The sequence below is a fragment of the Mustela lutreola genome, chromosome 12 (assembly GCF_030435805.1).
Source record: "Mustela lutreola isolate mMusLut2 chromosome 12, mMusLut2.pri, whole genome shotgun sequence".
Lineage (NCBI taxonomy): Eukaryota > Metazoa > Chordata > Mammalia > Carnivora > Mustelidae > Mustela > Mustela lutreola.
In genome coordinates this window covers 9,548,095-9,567,600 of record NC_081301.1, presented here as the reverse complement: position 1 = coordinate 9,567,600, position 19,506 = coordinate 9,548,095, and the positions used below count along the sequence as shown (strand labels likewise).

The window sequence follows — 19,506 nt, the reverse complement described above, 5'->3', positions numbered from 1 at the left end:
ACCCCACATGCAGGTCTACTGGCTAGCTGAAACATACACTTGCTATTTAAGAAATGGAAAAGCCCACTTCAGGCTGGGAGCTGACCTGAAGACCAGCCGTCACCCGCTCTCCCAGCACTGGGTGCCGGACCTGCAGTCCCGCATCTCTGAAACCAAGAGGTGCCCGGACGAGCTGAAGAGAGGTGGCTTCTGAAGGGGGAGCCCGGGACACACGGCACCAGGGCCCCCCCCATCCTAACTTTAGTAAGATACTATCCTCAAAGCAATGCACTCATTTAAACAAATGGCGTAGTTAAAACTATTGACTAAGCCCTAAACATTTCTTCTGAGAAATCGAGCCATAGCTTTTCCAATCTGCCTGTTCAATACGGGAACAGGTTTAAAGAGAATGACATGATCAATCCTTTGCCCCAAAGAACGGCCCGTCATACCAACCATGATAAAGAGTACACCTGTTTATTAAAAGGAAAAAAAAAAAAAGAAATGTACAATTTTGTTCTTCGGTTGTTTTAAGAAATTTGATCAAGTTGCAAGGAAATGTCTGGGCATGGCTATGTACATCCTCAGGCAGGGCCGTCGGGCAGTGAGGATGGCTGTGGTGCCGTCTGTGTCGTTGGGCCCCCGGCACGGCTCATCAAAGCCACTGCCACTCAGGCTTCAGTCCCGTGGGGATGTCCCCAGCTCCATTCCCCCAAGAGCCCCCTGGCCTTGTGCCTGTAAGCCAGGGACTGGCCTGCCCCCGAGGACTGCAGGACACAAGGTGGGCTCTAGGGCCACCTGGCCCTGGCAGGCAGGCTCTGAGCTACGGTGACAGATTGGGGCTGGAGGCCAGTGTCACTGCTGCCCTGATTTCTTCTCCTTCTGGAAGCTGAAGCTTGTACGTCTGTTCAGTTTTCTTTGTTTTTGAGCAAAATAGTCAGCCCGGGCAGTGCTTGCTCGTGATTCCAGGATGTAGTTAACCTAGAAAGCAAGAGGACACAGCCTGGTCACTCGGCAGCCACTTGTTCACTCAGGGCCACGAGGGGAAGGGCCCTGACCTGCGCCGGGACCCCAGGGCTGGGTGCTCTCTTGCACGTGGAGCCCGGTCATCACAGCAACCTGGCGGGCTGGGATGGGGCCCCCTGCACGACAGGAGAATGGAGGCCGGCAGAGGACCAGCGGCTGGTCCCGGCCTCTCAGTCCTGTTGGAGGGGGGTTGGGGGGGGTCCGGATTCCACAGCCTGTGTCCCCTCCTCAGCACACGCTGCCTCCCAGAAGGCTGTGTGCCAGGCTTCCTGGTTCGGCTCCTCACCTGCTGCGCAGTCCTGGGCCTGCACATGCCTCCCTGAGCACCCCCTTTCCTCGTGTGAAAGGAAAGACACTGCAGGGACGGAAAGCCGGCCGAACCAAGGCTCTATTTTCAGTCTCCTCTCTGGTAGCGACAGAGCTTCCAACCACCGGCTTTCACCTACTGCCCGGGAGCACCCTGCCGGCCAGCGCGCGGCTGGTAAGCAGGAATGAAGGACAGGGAAGAGGGCTGAGCTGACCAGGATCACCCAGAGGTCAGGGTCAAAGCTGTGAAGGTCTCGTGTGCAGAGCGCGCAGCCGGGCCGCTCCCGGGCAGCCGCAGCCACAGCCGCAGCCGCACAGTCACTGTAGCACCCACCGGGTCTGAGCCTGGCTCCAGGCTTGGTTCGAGAGACAGAGGGAAAAGTAAGACTTGGTCCCTGATCTGAAGAGCTCACTGCCCAGTGAGTATCCAACAGCATGACAAGCGGGACACGAGAGACAGAAGGAGCAGGATGGAGGAGAGAAATATCGGGGACGTGTAGGGCAGGAAAATCTTGCAGAGGAATGAGCGATCTGGGTTTTGAGAAATAAATAGTAGGAGTCTGGGGTGTACCAGGGGCAGGGGCAGGGGCGAACCAGCACACATCCCAGCGTAGCAGGGGTAGGCGGCAAGGAGGGGGTGCTTCTGGGGAGTTTAATGGCTTCATGCCCAGTCCAGGTGGGGCGGGCAGGGCCAGGGAAGGGCAGTGGTGCTGGGATTGGACTGGGGCCCAGTGTAGAGCCTGAACCCTTGGCCGGAAGGCGTGGTGGCAGCAGTGCTCCTGGAGCGAGACAGGTGCCACTATCGTCCCATTGTGCAGATGAGAAAATCAAGGCAGAGAATGGTACTGTCCTTCGCTCAAGGCCACAGAGCTAGTAAGCGTCCGCACCAGGGGGCCCCTTGACTGGCATACTTGTAGCTCCCCAGGCCTCCCCAGAGGTGCTCCCACCCCCTCACCCCTCAGATACCGTCTCTCCCTCTGCCCCTGCCAGCCTCTGGCTGGGGCTTCTCGTAGCAAACACCTTTCTCTTTGCTCTCAAGTATCTGCACGTTATGACCAGCAACCTGAATATTTTTGACTCCAGAGACCTGTCACGGCCTGATTCACCCCGAGGGCTGCGTGGCCCACACCCTGAGCGGGAGCGGCCCCTGCTGCCTCTGAGAAAGAAGCCGACGGTGTGCAGGGGAGGCGGGCGGCATGGCGTGCCTCCCATGGGCCGAGGCCCCGACACGGAGTCCCTTCCAAACTTTCTGCTCTGATAGTCGCCAGCAGCAGGCGTTAAAGGCTGGTGTGTGAGTACAGAAGGCCTGACATGCTTGGCCCGCTGCCTCGCCAAGTTACCAGCTGAGCGCAATAAATCATGAGGACTGCGGGGCCGGGCTGACGACTCGGGACACTACAGACAATGTATGGAAATAAGAGGTTTTATCATTCTTAATAAGAGCCATCTTTGGATTATATTGTTTGCACGCTCAGCCAACCTGGTGTTTTCAGTGTATCTTTGGCACATATAACTTGACGAAAGCATTTAAAAATGATCCTTAACTAGCGAACTATCTCCTAAATTTATTATCTTCAGTGCTTTGTGATAATCACATAGATAATTTTAATGGAAGATTAATGTAATAATCAAAAGATAAAAATGCCCTTTGGTCTGCCATTAGCTGGTTAATATGCTGTGGCTTAAAACTTGCACAATTTTATGCACTACAGAGTGTTTCACTTTCAATGCATTTTACAGCTTAAGGCATAAAAATATAGGGAGTTTTCATGGTCAATAAAGCCACAGCCTCCATCACTCGATCACAAGAAGAACCCGATTTGAAGAGACCAATGATTCCTCTGAGATTCATCTCGAAGCCTGCAGAATTAGGGACCACACATGGCTTAGCTCGCCGACAGCTTGGGGGGGAAGGGCTTCCTCAGGGCTGGGGTTGGACCACCCTCGCATACTCTGCGGCCGTGGGTCTCTGTCCCCTCGTCTACAGGATGGCGATAATGTCTACGCTCTGCAGGCCAAGAGCGAAGACCAAAGAGTTACGTAAGATGTCTAGTGTGCAATTGGTGTTCAGTAAATGGGAGACGTTATTAGTATTTCTACGTGGCGAAAAACGCGATGGGATAAAATCACTCGATGGACAGTTGCCTGTTCATAACGGTTTCTTGGACATTGGCCTCTGGCCCTTATCTTCTTCTTCAGTTTCCGCCTCAAGCTCTCGTTTTATGTCAAACTCCCGAATTCTAGAACTGCCACATGGATTATTTGAGTCTAAGACTGACTCCTTGGAGAGCCTCTGGTGGGAACATTTCTGCCACACTCTGGAACACAGGACTGGGGCCTCAGTCACTTGGTATTGGTGCAAAGCTCAGACACTGTGGGGATGGCACAGAAGGCTAAGTATTTAAATTGCTATAAAAATCAGAGACAGAAAAAGTGAAATTTAATCTTCCATCAGAATCATGACCATTAGCTCTCTAAGTAAATCAGGCCCGGGCACGCTGTGACTCTCCTGGAGTCTCGGGCATGATGCAATATTTCTACAAACATTTTCATATGAAAACAGACATTTCAGGGGAGGCGATAGGCCTCAGGGATTTTGCAGCAAAGCATCTGCTTCGAGGGAGCATTTGGTCCCGTGGAATGATTTCTCTGCACTTGCTCCTGCGGAGCCTCGTACTGAAGTCATAAACCTGTGTTTCTGTCATCAATCTGCTCTTGTGAAAATTATTTTGATGTCAAACACAGGATTATAATTTTACTAGAATCCTTCTCAAGTCTTGAATATTTTAATGCTGGCTATAAAAAAGAGGCCAGCCCCTGATGGGGTAATGGAATATTTCTTTACCTGGTCCCCAAACACTGAACAAGTTCCCTGTGCTGTCTGGGGGCAGTCTGGCAAGTAACTCTTGGCTTGCTGGTTTCAAGCACTGGAGGCAGGCCCTCCGTCCCTACGGCCTGGTCTGAGGGGGACTCTGGTCCCAGCTGTCCCCTCAGTGGCTTTATCCTTTTCACTGCATCTACTACTTTTGGAAATCTTTTGTAGCCATAAGGACTTGGCCTCCAAAAGTCTTTGCAAAATAATTCGGTTGAAACCTGTCATTCAACTCCCTAAGGACACACACATCCAGGGGGTTAGGAGCACAAGTTCTGGAAGCTGCCAAACCTGGGGTCAGGTCCAGTTCTGTCAGTCATGGTCCTAGCTCAGTTTCTTTCTTTCTGAGCCTCAGTTTTCCTGTAGGAGATGGGGACGATTTTTCACTACTGTCTCGCAGAACCACGAAGGTTCCTTGGAAGAGGGTATAAAGTGCTCAGCTTGGGTCCTGTACTCTCTAATCCCTGAGCTACTTTTTAAAAAGATTTTATTTATTTATTAACACAGAGAGAGAGATCACGAGTAGGTAGAGAGGCAGGCAGAGAGAAAGGAGGAAGCAGGCTCCCTGCTGAGCAGAAAGTCCGATGTCCCAGGATGCTGAGATCATGACCTGAGCCGAAGGCAGAGGCTTAACCCACTGAGCCACCCAGGTGCCCCTCCCTGAGCTACTTTTTAAGAAGTTTTATTTTATTTTAAAGAAAGCCAAAGAGAGAACACAAGTAGGCGGAGTGGCAGCAGAAGGAGAGAGAGAAGCGGACTCCACGCTGAGCAGGGAGCCCCACGTGGGGCTCAATCCCAGGACCCGGAGACCATGACCGGAGCTGAAATCTAGACCTGAATGCTTAGCCAACTGAGTGCCCCAGGCGCCCCTGACTTAGCTACTTCCACTATTATTACTCGATGGCTTTTACTCTCACGAGGTGGAAGAACACTCATCTGGGTAGTTTCACCCTACCTCATTTATCTGTGTTCTGGGGTGGGGCAGCGCACCTGCCACGATCCCCATTTTACAGGCAGAGGCACTGAGGCCCTGAGGGGACGGGAGCAACAGGAGTGCGACAGCCACAGGCTGGGGAGCCCCTCTGCCGGTGGGTCCTGCTCCGCCAACATGCAGCGTGGTGGTTTCTATCTGCTCTGTCTGTGCAAGACTCGGCTGGGAGAAAGGATTCTCCGTTTGGAAGAGTCTGGGAACCACTCGCCCAGAGCGACTCAGAGCACAGCGCACAGACCACAGCGCTGCAGCACCCGGGAACTTCTCAGAGACCCACAGTCTCGGGGCCCACCCTGGGCCTCCCAAACCAGCAAGGGCCCAGGGGAGCTTTTCTTGGCCTGGCCCCACTTTGCAAGGCTCTGTGCGACCTGGCCTTCCCACCCTGCTCTGCTCCCGCCACGCGCTCGCCCTGCCCCGCCGTCCCCTCACAGGCTGCTCCTGTCTGAGATGCCTGCTCTCTCCTCACCGGCTTTTTCACCCATCCTTCAGGGTTCAGCTCCCTGAGCCCCGCCATCCCCGTCAGTTTACCTTTTTCTCATCTACATGGGACCTTTGTGACCGTTTAACAATCTCTGTAATTTAATGCTAGTCTCCTCTGACAGAGGAAGAGCTTTCTGGCACCAGAGCACGGGTCTGTCACTGCAACGTCCCCAGGGCTAGCGCAGCACACGAAGGTGCTCAGGGAGCACTGCTGAGACACAGTAACGCACAACTGTAGCGTAGAGACGGATATGTTCAGAACAGGTTGCTAAAATTATCCTGAGTACATTAAGTGTCTTTACCTAATAACAACAATTTCCTCTGAATCGGTTCCAGAAGCCTCAGGGAGCTCCTGACAATGGACTGGAGGAAATACGTGGTGCGCGGAAGGGGTAAGTACACAAAGAATCTGAATGACCGGGGGGTGGGGGGAGCCGGAGGGGGCCCTGCTTTGGCTGAAGTGGGAGAAGGGCAGCTGACTTGTGGGACAGCCCTGGGTGTGGGTGCTCCCCGCCTGGGTGACCAGAAGGCAGTTCGTCCTCTGCAAACTGGGCCCAGGAGCCTTGTCCATGCTGGGAGGAGGGGGCCGCTGGCAGCCGGAGACCCGGCCCTGCATGCCCGTTGCCCGCCCAGCGCGTGGCCTGCGGAGAAACACTGACCTTGAGCACGATTTCGTTGACAGTAGCAGCGTCAGATTCAAAGTAGAGGTGTTTATAGTCATGATTGCTTAGATACGTGACTTTAAATATTGCATGACCTGGAGAGAGACAGAGAGAGAAAAGGCAGTGTTGAGGGAGTTCTGTGAGTTCCCCTTGGGGAGGCGCCCCCTATTCTCCCCGTGGCACTCCAGTTCAAGCGAAAGCGAGGGAAGGCGGTGAGGCCCGCTGTCCCTGGAGCAGTTCATTCTTCTCATCCCAGGCTGGGGAGATAATGGACCAAAAAAAAAAAAAAAAAAAATCAAACGGCTGGTTAGGTCTCATTCCGCTGACTGTGTTCAGGGCAACGCCACATTAGGAAGGCTTCACAGAACTACTTCTAGACGAGTATGTGGAAAAGGTGGTATTTTTAAGGTAGAAGGCCAATGAACTCCATTTTTTTTTTTACATTTTAAAAATGATTTTATTTATTTATTTGAGAGAGAGGGAGCATGAGAGGAGAGAGGTCAGCGGGAGAAGCAGACTCCCTGCCGAGCAGGGAGCCTGATGCGGGACCTGATCCCAGGACTCCAGGATCATGACCTGAGTCGAAGGCAGTCGCCTAACCAACTGAGCCACCCGGGCGCCCCTGAACTCCATATTTTTACTCTAAAAATAAAATAACTGTACTCAAAGCCAAATAAATGCACAACAGGAAGGACAAAGGCTGCTGGTAATCCTATTACGGGGCTTCTCCAGCGCTCTGGCTACTGCGGGGTGGGGGGTCCTGGCCTTGTGACCCTGCCTGGAAGCTGCTCCTGGGCTTCCAGTCGTTTCTACCCTGGAAGGATGGCAGGTATCTGAGCTCAGGGGTTCAGATGCTCCGAACACACAAATCTCTCCCAGAACCAAATTCCTGCATGCCCCTTTCCCACTGCCTTCAGAACAACCTTGTCATTTCTGGGACTGCTTCCTGCCTTGCCTCTCTCGCTTCCTCTCACTCCCATGCACTGGCTGGCCCACGGCACTGCACCTTCCCACCAGCCTAGGCCTGGGATGTCCTCTCTCACGACCTGTCTGGAAAAGGGCTGCCGATCTTGTGTGACTCAGCTCACCTGGTACCTCCTTGGGTGAGTCTTCATAGCTGTACTTCTAGGCGCTCTCCCATACCATATGTGGCTGGTCAAAGAAACCGGTCTACTGTATCGTGACCCCTGCAGACAGGGGTCATGTGCCTGTCCTCTGGACCAGACATGCCAATCAGATTCCCTCTTCCAAACGGACACGGATGCCTGCTTGTCTCAGTCCCGAGTGAAGCCCTCCCTTGCCCATCGGCACATGCTGTCCTTGAGTTATGGAAGGCTGTGGCTCTCCAAGAAAGTCCTTTTTTTCCCTTAATCTATTTTGAAGTTGGTTTCCCTTCCTGGCAACCGAATGAGCAATGCTTCCGAGAGACCCTCAGTCAGTGCGCAGCAAAGTCCCCCGACGGGAGCGGATGGTGTCCCCCTCCTGCAGACAGCCTCAGCAACAACCTTCCCTGGTCTGCTCTCTAGACCTCAGGACTGGTGAGACGAAGCACATTCTTTCTAATAGGCCTTCTCATCCATTTTCCTTTTAATTGAAGCAGCACTGGTCATAGTTATTAATTAATAATATATCACCCATATTACTGTAAGTTCACCTCTTTCCCGGAGAAATCTTCTTGGGGACTTTATTTACAGTAGCTAATTCTTCAGATCTCCAAAAATAAACTGATATATGTTGTACATTTGTGGCCAGAAAAGTTGAGCTACTGGTATTTTATCCTGGAAACATCATTATGATATACTAATTGTGCCTATAAATTCTATAATGAAAAAATTAGCTAATAATTTCTGAAAAACCTCACTTTCAGCCACTTGACAAATTTAGCCTGATTCTCAATTGTGGACTAAAATGTCAGAATTCTTAGCCAGAAGCGAATCATCCTGTTAATATGTAAATGACTTGTTTCTGATAAGAAACCGAATCTCACATAAATAGATCTGTGTGTGTGTGTGTTCCTTTATTTTCACAGGACCCATCTTGGAAGAGTAGAGTCTTGCTGGTGATCTCACTGTGTGGAAGAACAGTGCCATTATCTTGTTGGCTCTGCTGTGACCAAGCAGAGACACCCATGAAGGTCACAGGGCTCTGAAGGACAGAGAGACACACGCCCTCCAGGAGGCCTTTCTGCTGACACCTGGCCGTGACAGACACAGACACTAGGGCCTGGGGCTAAAAAGGACCAGAAGGTCTCAGGGAGGCCTGCAGACCCGAAGCTTCAGGGTTCACTGAGCACTCTGATAAGGGATCCCACAGACCGCCTATAGCACCTGCTCCCACTCGTCACTGACAAAACCAAACCCAAGCTCGAGATGCCAGATCCTGTTTTGCCCAAACAACTCAGACGCTATTAAAACCCTTTTCTGCACTCTTTAGGTAGAGCCGAATCTAAATCTAGCACATGCGACAGGCAGTCTGCGCTGGCCTGGAAGGCTCTAGAAACTGTGCTCTTGGGACCCCACGGCCCGGGGAGCATACTGACAGTGGGTTTACGGGGGGAGGCCTGCGGCCTGTCCACACCACGGTCACGTGAAAAACAAAAAGAAAACATCCCAAGTCAAGCCTCTTGAAAGGCCGCCTGTTTGGGCCAGGTGACATCTGTCTTTTGCCATGCATGTTCCTTGCCTGTCCCTGGTGCTCATTCCAGAACCCCAAGGAGGAGTGAAGCTCAAAGGAGTGATGGAGAGTCCGCCACTCACCCGCTCTCCGAAGCCTCTGCTTTACTGACCTTTCCCAGGGAAAGCAATCACGTCACAGAGAGATGAGAACACTGAGAATGTTACCCGGAGGCCTTGTACTTGAACTTCAGGGAAGCAGCCCTTTCGTGAGGATTACAGAGCCACAGAGGATCGTTACTGGGACGAGGTGTGGTGAGACAGTGACGGCGCATGGCCCTTTCGTACACTGTGCGAGAAATTTCGAGGGACAGCTCTGGGGTATGTTATACTTGATATATATATCTGATAATATATGTTATATATTATCTGATATGTATATATATCATATATATATATGTATATATATATATCTGATATTAATATCAGTGGCCACGGTTTTCCCCATACCCGAGCCAGGGGACATGGAGCCGACTCAATCCAGCAGAGTTTTTGCTGTGAGGACTCTGCACGCACTCCTGGATCTGTTTCACTTCGGGGCTGGAAGGGCAGTTTCACTCCGTCCAGGCCCTGCCAGCAGCGCAGGCTTACAAAGGGCCAGAGGCCCTCAACTCGTGCATCAAGTTGAGAACAGTAGGCACCAAGAGCGTGCGAAGTGCAGGTTGCTGCTGTGGACGGCCCAGGCAGGGAAGGGAGAACAGACAGTTTCTTGAAGGAGTGGACATTGGAGTGGTCTTAAAGGAGGGTGGGCGCAGGGTGAGCTGGGTAAAGGCAGGAGTGGAGAAGCATGCAGCAGGGTCAGGACAATGTACAGGGGCAGGAGGCAGCAGGTGTCTGGGGGGGATCTGAGCAGACAGAGTCACATGCACTGGGTGGCCAGGAGGTGACACGTGGCAGGGCACAAAGGGCTGGGAATGTCGGAGCCACTCATGGCTCAGAGGGTCGTAAAGCTGGGCAGTAAACGGTCAAACTGTGCTTCTGGGGGTTCCGCCTGGCTCCCCAGGGCCAGGAGGCAGGGAGCCCAGCTGCCATACTCACCCAGGTGAGTGTATGCAGATTTGAGTTGAACAGAGGCAAAAAGGAGGCTGAGCAAGGGACTGACTTGAGAACTGCAGAGAAGAGAACATTGGCAGGACTTGGGGATTGTTTTATGACCGAGTAACAGCTAATAATCGGGATTCACACTTGTGTAACTTCACCTCGCCCCAAACTTATATATGAATGTGTAACAAGTTAGTTGACCTCTTGCTGGAAACAAATCTTTCAATAAGCATGAGTCGTACATGTTACGTGGTTAGCCTTCACCAGGGATGGAAGCAGGGAAGAAGGAAGCGCTGGCATTTCAACACCAGCTGGACAGGCCAACAGAGTAAGGGAAGTCTGTTACCAAACACTTTATCAGCCTCAGGCACACCTTGCGTAAGTGAGGAAGAGGGGGCAAACGGCCTCCCCAGCGGCAGCCCACCAGGGCATCTGTCCTGGGGTGTGAGACGGAATCTGAGCTGGGCAGGGCAGGTTATCCTCCAAAATTCAAAGAACGTCAGCTTTCATGGGGGGGGGGGGGAGCCAGAGAAGCAAAGTGTCTTTGTAAAAATGTCAGTTGAGAAAAAAGTTATGTATCCGTATGCTTGAAAAGAAAATGCAAAATCTAATATTCTAATTAGTCGGAATTATTTTGCTTGCATTGTTAAATTCTATTTGGAAACTAAGGCATGACAAGGGCCTTCCAGGCAGAGGGGGAAAGCGCGGTCCCTCTGGATTCAGGCTGAGGATGAAATTCCAGCTCCATTGTGTTCCAGTGGCGGGACCTGAATAAGACACTGTCCCCGTAGGTGCCCAGGTTTGCCCTCAGGCATCTCAGGTATCACCCAGATATAGTGGGGCTCAGCTGCGCTGGCAATCATTCTGTGATGAAATAGATTTTCGAACAGAAAATCCTCCTGATTTTGACGATTTGATCCGCCTTTGAGCAGATTTGCTTTTACTGTTGTAGGAATAAAATGGAATATAATGGGGGCATAAAATGGGCATCTAAGCATTGGTCACATGCCCAGGGCAGACACCCCAACTATACATTTGCCTCTGAACACGGAAATGGGAAACTGGATATGTAGAAATGTATTTACATGATGTATTCTTTCCAAAAGAAAACAGAAAGATGGAATGTGACACTGAACATCAACTACTTGCCAGAAGTGGAGACACTGGAACGCTTGTGCTCTAATTTCTCTTCTGTGTTATGGGCTTTAACTTAAATAAGAAGCTGTGCTGGAAAAGCAGTTTCCTCTGGTGATTTGGGGGAAACGACCAGAGACTGTTTGAAGAAGATGCTGGTATCACCCAACGGGCCACTGTAAGCAAAGGGGCGGCAGCTTCTATCCACCTGCTACAAGTGCTCCCAGATGTCCTCTGCACACGGACCAGAGATTATGGTTTGAAGGAGCCCCGTTCTTCGCAGCTCCCTGCTGAGCAAGGAGTCTGAGGCGGAACTCGATCCGAAGACCCTGGGATCATGATCCCAGCAGAAGGCAGATGCGACGGAGCCACCCAGGCGTCCCAAGCTGTGCTCTTCAAATGCAGCCTGCAGCCCGCCTTTGTCTAAAATGCCCCAGGAGTCACCGCTTGCCAGGGAAGCAAAAAATAAATGTTCCCTTTTTAGCTTTTCAACTAAAAATATATATAAAATCTGTTTTAAAGTTATAATAAACCTAGACATGAGGGAAAACCTCCACACTCTACCCCCAGAATAACAGCACCTGGCACAATGATTTCCAATCTCTTTTCTAGTCATTCCCACATGTCAGTTTTCACATAGTTGTAATCTGACTGTATACCAAAACTTGGGCCTTTTTTCTTTCTTTTTTTTTAAAAACAATTTTTTAAAAAGATTTTTTAAATTTATTTGACAGATGGAGATCACAAGTAGGCAGAGAAGCAGGCAGAGAGAGAGGAGGAAGCAGGCTCCCTGCCGAGCAGACAGCCTGATTCGGGGCTTGATTCCAGGACCCTGGGATCATAACCTGAGCCGAAGGCAGAGGCTTTAACCCACTGAGCTACCCAGGCACCCCAGAGCTTTTTTTCATTTTAGTTAACATTTTACCATAGCCCATTCCATGTTGCTACATAGTCTCTACAACCATGTTTTTCAAAAGTGCATTCTTTTGCAACGAGTAGTAAGTGGATGTGTGCCAAAGTTCATGCTCTCTGCATTTACGATATTTATAAAATCTCCAGTATTACCAATAGAGCTATGAAAAACATCTTTTGAGGATTTGGATTATTTTTCAATTCCTTTATATGAGACATGGATGCCCTTTAAAAAAAGTTTTTAAGAGGAAGAATTCTAAATTTTACCATTCAGGCATTAAGTATAAACTTAAATTGTATAAAGTGCATTTACAATGTCCTACAACCACCACCACTATCCATTTCCAGAAGTTTCCCATCATCCCAGACATTCTGTACTCCCTAAACAGCAACGTCCCTTTCTCCCTTCTCCTAGTTGCTGGTATTCTCTGCTTTACTATCCGTAACTATGAGCCTAACTATTCTAGGTGACAAGTATCAGTGGAATCATACAGTATTTGTCCTTCTGTGTCTGGCTTATTTCATTTCTCATGGTTTTCAAGATTCATCCATGTTGTGTACTATGTACCAGAATTTCATTCAAGGCTGAATAATATTCCAGTTTATGGATCTACCCTATTTTATCCGTTCACCCGGAGGTGGACGGACATTTGAGTTGTTTCTATCTTTTGGCTCTTGGGAACAGCGGGGCCATGAACACTGGTATGTAAGTATCTATTGGAACCTTTGCTTTCCGTTCTTCTGGGCATATACACAGAAGGGGAATGGGCTGACCATATGGTAACTTGATGTTTAACTTTCTGAGCCAAACTGTGTTGTGCCCTGGCTGCCCTGTTTCACATTCCCATCAGGATTCCACGAAGGCTCTCATTTCTCCACCGCATCACATTTTTTCCTCCCTTTCTTTCTTCTTTCCTTCCTTCCTTCCTTCCTCACAACCAACCTAATGGGTATGGAGCAGTACTTCGGTGCAGTTGTGATTTCCCGGATGACTAATGATGTTGAATATCTTTTCATGTGCTTATTGGCCATTCATGTATCTTCTTTGGAGAAATGTCTACTCGAGTCCTTAGCCCACCTTTGAACTGGTTTGTTTTTTGAGGAAACTGAGTTTTAAGACCTCTATAATCTGGGGGCACCTGGGTGGCTCAGTGGGTTAAAGCCTCTGCCTTCGGCTCAGGTCACGATCCCAGGGTCCTGGGATTGAGCCCTGCGTCGGGCTCTCTGCTCGACAGAGAGCCTGCTTCTCCATCTTTCTGTCTCTGCCTGCCTCTCTGCCTACTTGTGATCTCTGTCAAATAAATAAATAAAATCTTAAAAAAAAATACCTCTGTAATCTGTATTTGTATTGTTCAAGATTTTAAGTGGCAGAAATAGCATTTGAACTCTATGGGGAGGGCTCCCAACACCTTGCTATCTTTGTAATTCCAAATGGCCTCCTTGCAAATCAGTGCATTTTAGCCCAAATCCACACTCTCTGTGCCACCTTGAACAAAGAAGGAAAACAAACATTTATAAATTTTAAGAGCTGTTGCAGCATGGATATATTTGAAAGCTGGGTTTCCAGGGTCAGATCTCTTCGGGTTCCTCTGGCCTGGAACAAGTGGAAACCTCTTATTGAAATTCCTGGGGAAAACAAGTGGGAGCACGTGTTCTTTGAGGCAAAACGTTACCTTTCTGTAGAACCTGGAGTTCTCAGGACAGGGCTGCAATGCTCTGGTTTCTAGGCTGAAACCCAAATGGACCCGGTCTCCACTGTAAGCAGCAGTTCTGAGCTGCCTGTAGGGGCTTCAGGTCGATGTACTTCAAGTGGCAAAGGCTGGCATCGCTGCCTCAGCACTCCCACAGTGGCAGAGGCCTGGGGAACTGTAATGACCCCTCTGACCTTTAGAGCAGGGGCCGAGTCTGACCTACTTAGGTTCTGCCTGCATCTTTCAAACCTTCTCTCTCTCACTCTTTGGCTCCTTCTTATAAACATAATTAAAGCTCTCTGATTATAAAAACTCCCCTGGCAATGTGATTCCCCTTCTTCCTCTAATTTATTGAAAACATTCTTGCTAAGGTCACTGTGACCTTTATGTGGAGAGACCCAGTAGATACTTCTCAGCTTTTAGCTTGCTTGGCTTCTCTGCTGTATTTGCTACTTCTCCCCGAACTCCTCTCTACCCTGGATTTCCACCCAACCACAGTTACTGACCCGTCAGTAGACTTCTCCAGCCAATCTGCTTCTTACTTCTTCTGTGATCCTTTCCTTCATGTGTCCCTTAAGAAATAGTCTTCTCAGCGTTCTGTGCTTGATCATTGTTCCTTCTAACCCTGCTCTTTCAGGTCTGCCCCTTAGATTTTAATTACCACTCATGTTGATGATCCCGAAGCAGACAGACCTTTCTCCAGAGTTTCCGGGCCAGCTACTAAGTACCGCTGTCATCTTCATATGCCTACAATGTAGCACGTCCAGAATCGGTCAACATGTCCCTTTAAATCAAAAGCTGTTCCAGGAATCCAGTCTCCTAAGCAGTTCTCACACATTTATCTTCTGCGCCCTTCCATTTGTTTTTTGACCTCACCCAGGTCCCGACCATCTATTGCTTCCTTTCTGGTTTTCCTACTTTCGATCATGACTCTCTTCAGATGCAAACATCTACCTACAGGAGTCATCCTTTTTTTTTTTTTTTTTTTTTTTTTTAATATTTTATTTATTTATTTGACAGACGGAGATCAGAGAGAAGCAGGCAGAGAGAGAGGAGGAAGCAGGCTCACTGCTGAGCAGAGAGCCCGATGTGGGGCTCGATCCCAGGACCCTGGGATCATGACCTGAGCCGAAGGCAGAGGCTTTAACCCACTGAGCCACCCAGGTGCCCCAGGAGTCATCCTTTTGTAACCCATATCTGGCCACTGTCACTCTCCTAAAACCCTGCGTGGCTTCATTTCCTGTTGTCCTCACAATAAAGTCCAAATTTCTTAAGACAATTTTCAAGACACTCGATCAGCATTCTGACTTTGGTCTCAGAATTACATCACAAACATTACTGAGGAGCCCAAAAAGCTTTTGTTTGTGTGAATTATATCAATATTTATTGCATTAGAAATTAAAACTGAGAAATCTTAAAAATATTTAATTCATGAAAAATAATAAACCCATTACAAGTTAAAATAAACTATGTATTTTTTAAAATGGAAAAACCCTGATATTTCCCCAAACAAAAAGTTTAATGAGTGGAATTACTTTATATTTTTGAAATCTAATTAATATTAATAGAACACATCTGGACTATCCTATCTGCTCCTGCATTTTGTCTGTTGATACACTATTTTGGCTGAAGCGTTTGAAAGAAAGCCAGCCTCAAACAGATATGTTTTTGGAAAAGGGAGGCATATTTTAGTATTTGTCTTTGCAAATATTCTTCTTTGACACTATGTCAAACTTGATACATGGTAGTTCCTTAAAGAGTACTTGCAATATGGAATGTAAAACCACATTAATAAACTTGTTGTATTCCATTACATTAAAATCCACTGGTCTGTCTGGAACTTTGTTTTTTTGGTTTTTGTTTGGTCTTGTTTTTGGTCTGGCACTCTGAATGAATCTTCTACTCTTGAAGGATTTTGTAACATTATGCAGTAGTCTGGAAAATATTGGTTCATGGAGTTATGCAGGTCTTCCAAATGCGGACACATTTCATGATGCAAAAAGTAGCACAAAAAGTAGCACATTCATTAATATCACCACTGATCTCATTAGGAAAGTCTTTAAGCTATGAGAAACCAAGCTCAGTAACAGATACAAGTTTTCCAAAATTCTAATTGTCATCTGAAATCTTGAATTTCATCAATGGTATCAAATATTATCCCTTGTTTTCCTTGAAGTGAAGGGCTTCCCTCCTTTATTTTCAGGAAAATGTCTGCTAAATACTCATCTTGGAATGACCATGGTTTGCCAGCTTCTTTCAAGTAAAACTGGTGTTCCGTGAAATAGATAGCTAAATGGCTAGTTCAGCTTGCAACTCAAACAACAATCTGCGTGCTTTTCCGTATTTCCGTATTCTACTCCCATATGCGGCAGAAATGCTTATGTGGACTCCAGGAAATGACCTAAGAACAATGGTTTATGGAGTCTTGATTCTTCAGTTCCTGTGTAAGTTGTTTTAACGAAATATCATGGCATTTCAGTAATCAAGTACTGGTTGAGTTTTACCCTTTAGCTTTTAGAGAGGTAGCAGACAGACAAGAAACAAGTTTTGTGTCTGGATATTCTTCCATAGTTTGTGACAAAGTCTGTGTTTCAAGTACCCTTGGGAGGCTAAATTGCAACACATGAAACCCATCTATGCAGAGTCCTTAGAGCACACAGCTAGTGTGAACTTTGTGCAAAAAGAAAAAAAAAAAGCCTTTTTCAATCTTAAGCATTAAAATTTCACATTATAAAGTTTCCTCCTGGATTAGAGTGTAAGGAAAATAAAATTACTATGTTATGTTCATCTTTTTTTTTTTTTTAAAGATTTTATTTTTATTTATTTGACAGAGAGAGAGCACAAGTAGGCAGAGAGGCAGGCAGAGAGAGAGGAGGAAGCAGGCTCTCTGAGGAACAGAGAGCCCAATGTGGGGCTTGATCCCAGGACCTTGGGATCATGACCTGAGCCAAAGGCAGAGGCTTTAATCCACTGAGCCACCCAGGTGCCCCTGTTATGTTCATCTTTATAGGTATGGAATATTATAATTTCCTCAGAGCTGCAAAAGGCTCTATATCTTGCCACAAAATAGTTCCTTGCTGCCATATTACTCTGTACTACCCTGCCTACTGAGTTCTTGGATTGCTTTTTAACAGTTTATGTTTTGTTTCAGTTTTGGTCAACTCTTGTAAGTTTTTACTTCCCATCATCTTTATTGTGATTCTTTCTCTCCCTCTTCTAATTTCCCATATTTCATATCCTTTAGGATGAAAAACCAGATGATCGAGCATGACTGACATTTGTTTAAAAAGAAAAAAAAGACTACAGAGTTTGAGCTGGGGCTAGGGATATTCTCCCATCAAAGCAGCACAGAAGTTTAAGTGCCTTGGATTTGTGTCAGTGGGTGAGAGAATGTGAACCTCTCTTACCATTTATACAGTTGATCATTGAACAACATGGGTTTGAACTGTATGGTTTCACTCATCACTAGAGTTTTTCAGTAGGTATGGTATCAACAAATACAGCAATCCTTAAGATTTTCTTAACATTTTCTTTTCTCTAGCTTACTTTATTGTAGAATACAGTATGTAACGCACATGACGTACAAATTATGTTGATCCAATGTTTATGTTTTCAGCACAGCTTCTGGTCAACCATAGGCTATTAGTTAAGTTTTAGGGGGAGTCAGAAACTAGACATAGATTTTAGATGACATGGGGATTAGTGCCCCTAATGCCCCATGTTCATCTTTGGACAAGTTATGTAACTCCTTGAGTCCCAGTTTCCTTAGTACTTTAAAATAGGAATAACCTCAACCTCATAGCATTGTTGCTAGGATAAAATCAACAACTCTAGAATTCGATAATAAATGTATATAAAACCTCACAGAGCTGCTGTAAAAATTAAATAGTGCATATAAAGCTTGCGGGACACTGTCCGGTACATGGCAGGTTCCTTTTGTCTTTTTACCTACACTCTCTAAGACAAGCAAACTAGTCCTGAAGAGGACTAGATAGTAAATATATTAGGCTTTGCAGGCCCAGAGAAAAATTAAGGGCATATCATAGATATTTATGGGAGAAAAAAAAATTCCAAATTTCTTATTGCCAAAATTTGAACTATAATAGTCAAATCTACTTTTAGACGGGTGTAATATAGGTCTACTAAAGAGAAGGACAGAATTTTTTCGAGGTAGTAGATAACTTTGCTTAAATGGAATTCAAAGTTGGTGTTCCCTATCATCAAATCAACTGCAAATGTTTACCCGTAAGGATTGGCCATGGTTTGCCAATCCCTGCTCAAAGAGGCCTCTCTTATTTCATTCTTCTTGGTTCATTCTGTGCAGTTGCTAATAATGACATTTTGAGAGCTCCTTGTGTAGATCTGGGCTTCTATCTGGCATTTCCACCCCCTCCCCCCAGCCTTTAACCTTTCTTGTAGTGAAGGCTTAATGGCAACACATTCTTTCATCTTTTGAGTGTCTGAAAATGTCTTTATCTCACCCTCGTTTCTGAAGGACATTTCACAGAATATAGAATTCTAGATTGACAGATTTTTTCTTTTAGCGCTTTAAGAGATGTCACTCCATTGTCTTCTGGATTGCATTATTTCTGATGAGAAGTCAGAAATCATCCTTATTTACTTATCTTAAAGTACTAAGGAAACTCTTGGTTTCCCTAGCTGTTTTATTTATTTATTTATTTAAAGATTTTATTTATTTGAGAGAGAGTGCAAGAGTGAGAAAGAGCGAGTCAGGGGAGGGGCAGAGGGAGAGGCAGACTCCCTGTGAAGCTGGGAGCCCCATGTAGGGCTTGATCCCAGGACCCTGAGATCATGACTTGAGCTGAAGGCAGATGCTTACCTGATTGGCCCACCCAGGCGCACCCCCCCTTAAAAAGACTTATTTACTTATTTGAGAGAGACAAAGAGAGTAGCACAAACAGGGGCAAGGGCAGAGAGGGAGAGAGGATCTCAAGCAGACTTCCCACAGAACACAGAGCCAGATGTGGAGCTTGATCCCACAACCTTGAGATCATGACCTGAGCTGACAATAAGAGTCAGACGCTTAACTGACTGAACCACCAGATGCCCTTCTCTGGCTGTTCTTAAGATTTTTCTCTTTATCACTGGTTTTCAGCAATTTCATTATGATGTGTCTTGATACAGTTTTCTCTGTATTTATCCTGTTTGGTCTTCATTGGTCTTCTAAAATTGGTGGATTGGTATTTTTAAAGCAAATCTGGAACAGTTTTCTCCTCCATCCCTGAGACTTAAGTTACCTGTACGTTAGAACACTTGATATTATTCCAGTCTGTTCTTCTCATCAAATTTTTTATTTCTGTGTTTCAGTCTGAATATTTTATTGTCCTGTCTTAAAGTTTACTGATTGTGATAGGCAGATTCTGAAGTGGCCCCCAGTGATCCTGTCTCCTGCTTTTCATACTGTGTCATCTCCTTGTCTTGTGTGTGGTGGGCTAGGCCTAGTGACTTACTTTTTTTTTTTTTTTTTAAGATTTTATTTATTTGAGAGAGAGAGAGAGTGAGCTTGAGTGGGATGGAGGGGCAGAGGGTGTGGGAGAAGCAGGGAGCCTGACATGGCGTTTGATCCCAGGACCTCAGGACCATGACCCAAGCTGAGGGCAGATGCTTAACTGATTAAGCCACCCAGGTGCCCTTAGTGACTTACTTCTGATGAATAAAATTCAGCAAAAGTGTATTTCAAAGCTACTTCTAAGGTTAGGTTATAAATGATTGTGACTTC

General features: G+C 47.1%; 1 protein-coding gene across 18 annotated transcripts in view; it reads right to left on the bottom strand.

The window, feature by feature from the left end:
• Positions 1 to 440: 440 nt before the first annotated feature.
• MAPKAP1 (MAPK associated protein 1) overlaps positions 441 to 19,506 on the bottom strand; it is a 244,724-nt gene continuing 225,658 nt past the window's right edge. For all 18 annotated transcript variants that reach the window (XM_059142981.1, XM_059142980.1, XM_059142974.1 and 15 more), the window contains 2 exons: positions 6,314 to 6,411; positions 441 to 960 (listed from right to left, as the gene is read on the bottom strand). In XM_059142981.1, coding sequence (XP_058998964.1) covers positions 835 to 960; positions 6,314 to 6,411 — 224 coding nt within the window. In that variant the 3' untranslated portion in view covers positions 441 to 834. The remainder of the gene's footprint in view (positions 961 to 6,313; positions 6,412 to 19,506) is intronic.